The sequence below is a fragment of the Gossypium hirsutum genome, chromosome A04, assembly GCF_007990345.1.
Source record: "Gossypium hirsutum isolate 1008001.06 chromosome A04, Gossypium_hirsutum_v2.1, whole genome shotgun sequence".
Classification (NCBI taxonomy): Eukaryota; Viridiplantae; Streptophyta; class Magnoliopsida; order Malvales; family Malvaceae; genus Gossypium; species Gossypium hirsutum.
Genome location: NC_053427.1, coordinates 37880885 through 37888911, shown reverse-complemented (window position 1 = coordinate 37888911; position 8027 = coordinate 37880885). Strand labels below are relative to the sequence as shown.

General features: G+C 35.0%; 1 protein-coding gene across 1 annotated transcript; it reads left to right on the top strand.

Moving 5' to 3' along the window:
- The first annotated feature begins 460 nt into the window (after positions 1–460).
- On the top strand, positions 461–3670 carry LOC107947817 (uncharacterized). Its single transcript, XM_041111195.1, has 4 exons — positions 461–499; positions 2508–2781; positions 2916–3029; positions 3350–3670. Exons 1-4 carry the CDS (start codon positions 461–463, stop codon positions 3370–3372), a joined length of 450 nt encoding a protein of 149 aa, XP_040967129.1. The 3' UTR covers positions 3373–3670.
- The last annotated feature ends 4357 nt before the right edge of the window (positions 3671–8027 follow it).

Genomic DNA, 8027 nt, shown 5'->3' with positions numbered 1-8027 from the left:
CGAAATCATAGGTACAGATGTATCCCGGAAGCAATCCACTAGCCCATACGAAGGTGAAAACCTCACGAAGGCATAGCTTCTCACTCCCACTTAAAGGTATAACCACAGCGATCATGCAATGCAATGCCATATTATTCTACAAGACTCGAACCACAACAATCATGCAAACAAATGCAACCAAAAGAATCACAATTTCCATAACCAATTTACAAAAGGACAGCAAATAATCAATTTTATGGCTTGACTCTCTTGTTCAATCCCCAGTGGAGTCGCCAAACTGTCGAAACCATTTTTTATTTTGAAAGAAAAAACAAGAATCGACTTTTTTAAAACGAAAATGTGGAGTCGCCACCAATCTCTTGGTTTAGGTGTGATTGGGCCACCTACTAAAACGTTTTGCTCCATTAAAGACAATTTTGGTCCACGTAAAATAAAAAATGGGTTCAGGACTCGGTTACGCATGAGGAAGGGTGAGCACCCTCATTATGTCCAAAGATTGGTACCAAATTGATTCGGTGCTATCCTTATATCAAAGGTTTTTAAACAAAGATCTCTCGAAGTATAAGTCTTTTTAAACTGTTTGACTAGTTCAAATTAGCAGTCAAAATTCTCTCATTTCAAAGATATGCAGCATCATATCCGACACGATTGGACACGATCCCTTATACCTTCAAAAATACGATTGATTTTTGACCCTAAAAAACTCATATGTTAAACTTATAAAAGGATACCCAAATATTTAGTTCACCGAAAAATCATACCGAGCACGGTAGGGCACGATTTTCTGAATTCTCCAAATATTGAATATTGCCTTATTTCAAAATTTTTGATTAATAAGGAAAATTGAAAATTAGCTCAAAACACGTTTATTTGTTTTAAAATAGATGGAATGCTTAATGTATTATAATGAAACATTTGTATAGAAAAGGATTAAATAACACGAAATAATAGGCACACATATAGTACAATAAACCACAATTAATAAATTCAACAATTATGTACAACTATTCTAAGTAAAATGTAGCCAGATTCTTAATCATGGATGGAGAACAATTAATATAATGAATAAAACAATGACTAAATGATATACCTCAACAATAAATATGGCACAATATAAAACAACTCACAGAATATTTACAAATTAAAATGGAAATTTGAAGTGGTATAAAACATTTTCAAAGAAATGATGAATTAATAAACGCATAATATATATAATATATAAGTTGACAAATTTACATAAAAACTTAAGGTATATACTTATTGAAGTAAATTATAGAATATAAATTTAAATCAAATTATATGCAAAATATTTTAAACACCAATTCATTTTTTAAAAATTGACAATATGCATGATAGCTTAAATAATATATAAAATATAAAAGAATAATAAAACAGATGATAAGATATAATGTACATAATAAATTCATAAAACATGTATATATAAATAGATTTGGGGATAATTATTTGTAAAAAAAATAGCATGAAATTAATAATGTATGAAAAATTAAGTAAATATATAAATTATACATGTAAAAAATTTTAAAAATATAATCATATACACAAAAGGTAAAAATTATATTTATAATACATAAATTTAGTGATGTATATTTATAAAACTATATTTATAAAGGGAATTTTAAAACAAATGATATATAACATAATTTTACATGTAACAAATTGATTTAGATTGATGGTACATATAATTAATACATACATAAGGATAATAAAATATGAAAGTGTATACAATAAATAAATTGTATGATTTAAAATATAGTTCTTAAAAGAAACGCATTATACGCATAAATAATTTTAAATATATATATACATAAAAAATATTAATATGAAATCAATAACGTGGACTATAGTAAAAATAATTTAACATGAGTTATGTATAATAGTAATTAAAAAAAATACACAAAATATGTAGGATTTTCCTTTAAACAACATAGATGTATAATAAGATATAGGAATAAATTTAGAAGAAATTATGTGTATAAAATAATATAAGATTAATAATATACATGGAATAATTATATATATTTAATAATGTACAAAAACATTCATATAAAATATTATACACAATGCAAAAAATGATATGATAAAAAAAATACAATACTTACTTTAAAACAAAACATAATCATCAAAGGAGCTCCAAATATAAAAATAATTAAACAAGAATTTAAAAGAAAAAATGAATGTGAAACGAATTTTAAAAAAATGAAAAAAAACTTAATTGAAATAAAATTATAAATAAAGGGATAATTTATAAATAAAACAAACTACTAATATTAAAATGAGGACCCCTGCACAACACGCATGAATTCACAGGGACCAAATCTGATAATATCCCTAATCTCGAAACACTACGTTGAGATGCGGGCTAAAATGCAAAAGTGCTCAAATTTCGGGAAAATGTTAAAGAAAACAAAACAAATCAGACACAAATGGGAGCGGATCATAACGCGGCCCAAAGAGAAAGGACCTGCCGCACAAATAATCCATTTTAGGCGCAAAGGCGCAAATCTGGGTCTCCAAGCTGGTTGACGCGCGGACCTCCCCCCTTCCTTAAATGGCACCGTTTTATTAATAGGTTATTTAAAACCTTTCTTCTCCTATTTTCTTCTTCAAACGCAGCCATTATTCTAACCAAGATACACAGCCCTAAAATCAATTTGTTAGGGCACATTCCAGCAGCCACCGAACCACCATTTCATTTGGTGGCCGATAACGCACGAGCAGCGACCAGATCTCGCCGTCGAAGGCTCCACTCGACGAAATCTGGTAAACCATTTTGTTTTCTTTTTTTAAAAAAAAAACTTTAGATCTAATATCATTCGTTCAAGAAAAATGAAGACAAAGTTGAAAACAAACACATTTAATACCATCCGACCCTCACCCGTATCTCAATATTTCAGAGATATTCAGGATTTCATTGGCATCGTTTCAAGGATTGATGGATAACACCTTTGGATCCCCCTTCCAACTTCGATCTCAACGAAGTGAACAGAGGTCAATGGCTGATTCGCAAGGTAAGACCTGACTTTCCTTCCTCTTTGTTTTAAAATGCAGAATGATGAAAATAATCGTAGGAAAAATAGATAAAAATAACAGAAAAATTAAAAAGACTAAAGAAGATCACCTTTTTCAGAAATTCTTTTTAAAATTTTTTATATTCAGTGTGCGTATAGCGTATGTGTATGCGTAAAGTGTGCGTAAAAATTAAAGGATTACATCCATGGCTTTTTATAGCCAGATTTACAAAATAAATAAAAAATTTTAAAATCCTATTTTCCTACTGTCATTTGCTGTGAATTATGCTATTGGCTCCTTCTGGTGTATTCTTTTGCAGGCTCGATTGTACGGAGAAGATGACCCGATGACATGGAGGCCGCACGCGGGGGTAAGAAGCCCACTCTCTAATGCCATTCCACTGTATTCCAGAAGCTTCTGGCACTATTCGAATGTTGAGTTTCTTTTTGGGTCTTGTTGGGCCTCCAGTTTGGGCTATTTGTAAACCGGGTTGGGGATGTGGGTTTATTAGGTTAGGATTTTGGGTGTAATTGTTGGGCCATAGGTAATTTGTAAATTTAGGCCCAGAATTTTGTAAATGGACATTGACCCCATAAGCACTTTAATTTACATATATATATTTTTTTGGTTTTCTGATTTATTATAAGTCTGGGCAAATTAGGCCTATTACAGGAGTTTTTGCTCTCTTTAACTTACAATTTTTCCAACTTTGATTCGGGATTTTTGACGTTTAGCATTAGCATCTCGTGTGGTTTAAAGGTCACATCGTGCTATTGCGTAATCAACTGTTCGAGGTGCTGGGGTAAGCTTTTCATTACTTAAGGGATGTCTTTCTAGTTTCAAATTCGGTTTTAGTTCGATCGAGTAAGTAATAAATTGAGTGAAATTGGTCAATTATAGGTTCTGGAGTGCTCGAGGATCATTGTTGCAATAGTCGAAACCAGGTGTGTACTCGATTGCACAGAAAACGAGGTTTCAAAAAAAGCTAAAAACCTCACTGTTGATGCCACACGGGCGTGTGGTCGCCTATGTGGTTGGTCATGTGACATAACACGGGTGTGTGATCGATGAGGCCTGGCTGTGTGCACATAACACGACCGTGTGATGGCCAGGTAGGCCATGTGCGACAAATGGGCAAGGCCAATTTGGGTCGTGTGGGTCACACGGATGTGTGGGCCCATAAAGGTAAACCTCACGAGCGTGTGGGATTTTGGGCCAAGCCGTGATATCCACATGGCCAAGGCCAATTTGGGCCGTGTGGGCCCACATGGGTAGGCCACATGGGCGTGTGAGCCCATTTTCACTGAATTTATTGCTAAGGTTGCACGAGTTGCCCAAGTCGACTGTGAACCTACTGTAGGGTCGATAAGCATCACTTAAATCCCTAATTGTGTGAATTGACTGTTTGATTTATATATATTGAGCCTGATGATAGTATGTATGTATACTAAATTAGTTATATGTACTTGTAGCACCCCGTACCCGAGTCCGTCGCCGGAGTCGGACACGAGGGGTTTGCAGACTTAAATCACTTCTTTGCACAATCCATTTAAATTTTCCAGGCAAGCTGGCTAACTGCGTCACTGTCACCTTAAAAATCATATCTTGAGTTTCACAACTCGAAAATCAGCTTCGTGATTTTTCCCTGAAACTAGACTCATATATGCATCTACAAATTTTTTTCTAGAATTTTTGGTCGGGCCAATTAGTACAGTTTATTAATCAAAGTCTCCCCTGTTACAGGGTTTCGACTACACTAACCTTCATGCATTACGATTTGGATATCTCCCTGCACAGAACTTCAATACTGATGCCGTTTGTTTCTATAGAAACTAGACTCAGAGAGGAATCTATACATATATGGCATGACTCCTAATTATCTCTGGTTAATTTATAATGAATTTCCAAAGTCGGAACAGGGAATCCAGAAACCGTTCTGGCCCTGTTTCACGAAAACCTAATTATCTCTTAACATACAACTCATATGACCATTTCGTTTCTTCCATATGAAAATAGATTCATCAAGGTTCGATCACATAATTTATCCACTATTTAATTCCATTCTTACTATTTTTAGTGATTTTTCACATCCACATCACTGCTGTTGCCAGCATCTGTTTTTAAGGTAAACTTTACCTATTTCATGATCCTCCATGGATCAACTAGTGTTTGTCATACATATACCAAAAATGATCATGAATAACCATTCCCATGGCTAACCGTTACCAACATTTCCCTACCTCTCGACGGACAACATACAAAACGATTATAATGTTATGATCAAAGTATATTTAAGCCATTTTTGCATGGCTATCCAAATTTACACAAAACCAAAGGGTCAATGACCAACAACAAAACGGGTAGTCCTATACATGCCATACCCAGAGTTCAACTAAAAGAGTACCAAAAGGGCTTTGATAGTGTGGATGACTTCGACTTCGATGATCCTGAATCCGATATCTAACGAACAAAATCTATAAAACAGAGAATCAAAGAAACGGAGTAAGCATTAAATGCTTAGTAAGTTTTGAGCAAAGAATTTAGACACAACCAAAGTATAGCATTCATGAAGCTAAACAGATAATTTCATATGCACAAATTTTCAATATCATACTTACTTCACATTACCAACCCTTATATTCATACACAAAGATTAACTTAGCCAAAGGCCGGTAGCTCATTTATCAACTGAGCGAATACTTATTTGTAAGGGCTCAACTAATTCAAAGCACATACGAAACATACCTCAATGTTGGGATGTTACAAGCGTATTAACTGAAATTTTTACAGCAAGATCGTTCATTCTCGAATCACGTACCTTCGGAATTTAACCGGATATAGCTACTCGTTCAAATGCCTTCGGGACATAGCCCGGTTATAGTAACTCGCACAAATGCCTTCGGAACTTAACCCGGATTTAGTAACTCGCACCAATGCCTTCGGGCTTAGCCCGGAATTAGTAACTCGCACAAATGCCTTCGGATCTTAGTCCGGATATGGTCACTTAGCACAAAGCCTTCGGGACTTAGCCCGGGCATCATTCGAATAACCATGCACATTTAACAATAAATCATGACACATTCGTATTTCATTTTCATTAGCAAAACTCAAACACAAGACACCTATCACTCTTGCAATTTCGGCTCAATAGCCACACACAAAGAGCATGATTTTGATTTGCTTAAAACATGATCTAATCAAATCATAATTTAAGCTCTATTGCTCAAGAACTTACCTCGGATGTTGTCGAACGATTTCGATGGCTATTCGACCACTTTTTCCTTCCCTTTATCGGATTTAGATCCCCTTTGCTCTTGAGCTTAATTAAACAAATAAATTGATTTAATCATTTGAGCATCGAAAAGAGGAACACAAGGCACTTAGCCCATATTTATACATTAGACATTAAAGTCACATACATGTGAAATCATGCATCAACTCAACATATTAACCCACACTCCCTTTTAGCCGATTGTCCTAACCAAGATAAAGGCATCAATATGCTTGCCTCTAACCGAATGCATGCAACACAAATCTTCTCATGTGGCCGAGTATGCATGTATATGTTGAGGCCAATTATATGCTTAATACTTCCCACAAGTATGGTTACTTGTATTGGTTATATACCGTTTCGTTTCAAATTCAAAACTCGGCTAATACGCATTTATACACTAGTAATCAAATACTAACATTTTGCATTTTATCTTACTACCATTTCACATCTACTTTCTACCATGGCCGAATGCATCAAGACACCATTTACCCTTATATTTACCATAGCCGAAAACCTTACTCATTCCAAAAATTCAAATCTCAACTTGGTCACAAAAATAACTTGATATCTCACCAACACAACATCAACACCAAGCAAGAATGATGCATCCATGGCCGAGTGTCATTTCCATCACATAGCAAGATTTAGACCATGGGCTAGGTAGAACTCAAGCTAACAACTAAAACATGCATGCATCTCATGGAACATCATCAAACATACCTTAGCCTAGTTACATGCATGGCCGAACCTCTTCAACCTTTCTTCTTCCTTCCTCCTTAAAATTTTCGGCCAAGGATGAACCAAAGGATGAACACTTTTTTTTTTTGTTTTTCTTTCCTTTAACTCACGGCAATGGGGGGGACAATCACACACATCCTTTCTTTTCTTTTTTTTTGTTTCTCATCTACTAACACTAATATTTTATTGCCCATGCTCTTTATTTTATTAATCCTTACATAATGCACTACCCCAACATGTTTATGACATGTTTTTAGCCATAACATCTTGTCCACCCATGCTCTTTATTTTATTAATCCTTACATAATGCACTACCCCAACATGTTTATGACATGTTTTTAGCCATAACATCTTGTCCACCCATGCTCATGGCCGGCCACTACATATTAAGGGGGGAAATTGACATGCAAGTCCTCCCTTTTGATTACATGCACTATTAGGTCCTTGTAGATTAGCCTATCACATTTCAAAAATGTCACCCATAAGTCCTTTTGACTAAATTCACATGCAATTTACTAAATCGAAGCCCAAAACTTTCACACCTTCATAATCACATATTTTAGACAATAAATATCACATTCAAATAATTTGGTGACTCGGTCTAGCGGTCCCGAGACCACTTTCCGACTAGGGTCACTTTAGGGCTGTCACAGTACTGATATCATGAGATAGGATGTCATGATTTGTATGTTGCATTGCATGGGGTTGGGTTGATTATATTTGGAGGACGTGTACTGAAAGGCTCTTAAGCCTAATATACTGGCAGCTCAGCTGTAAACTACTGTTTTGTACCGCATTAGATACTATCTGGAGTGTAGGGATGAGTGGGTTGATTTAATCACCACATGGAGTGTAGGGTTGGACGGAGATGGTGTATAGAGGCTGGTTGGGTAGGACTTTGTTACTAAATACTGCATGACTGCTACTGATACTTTGATGGGTTAAGGCCCTAATGCATATTGATACTGTACTAAGATGGGCTAAG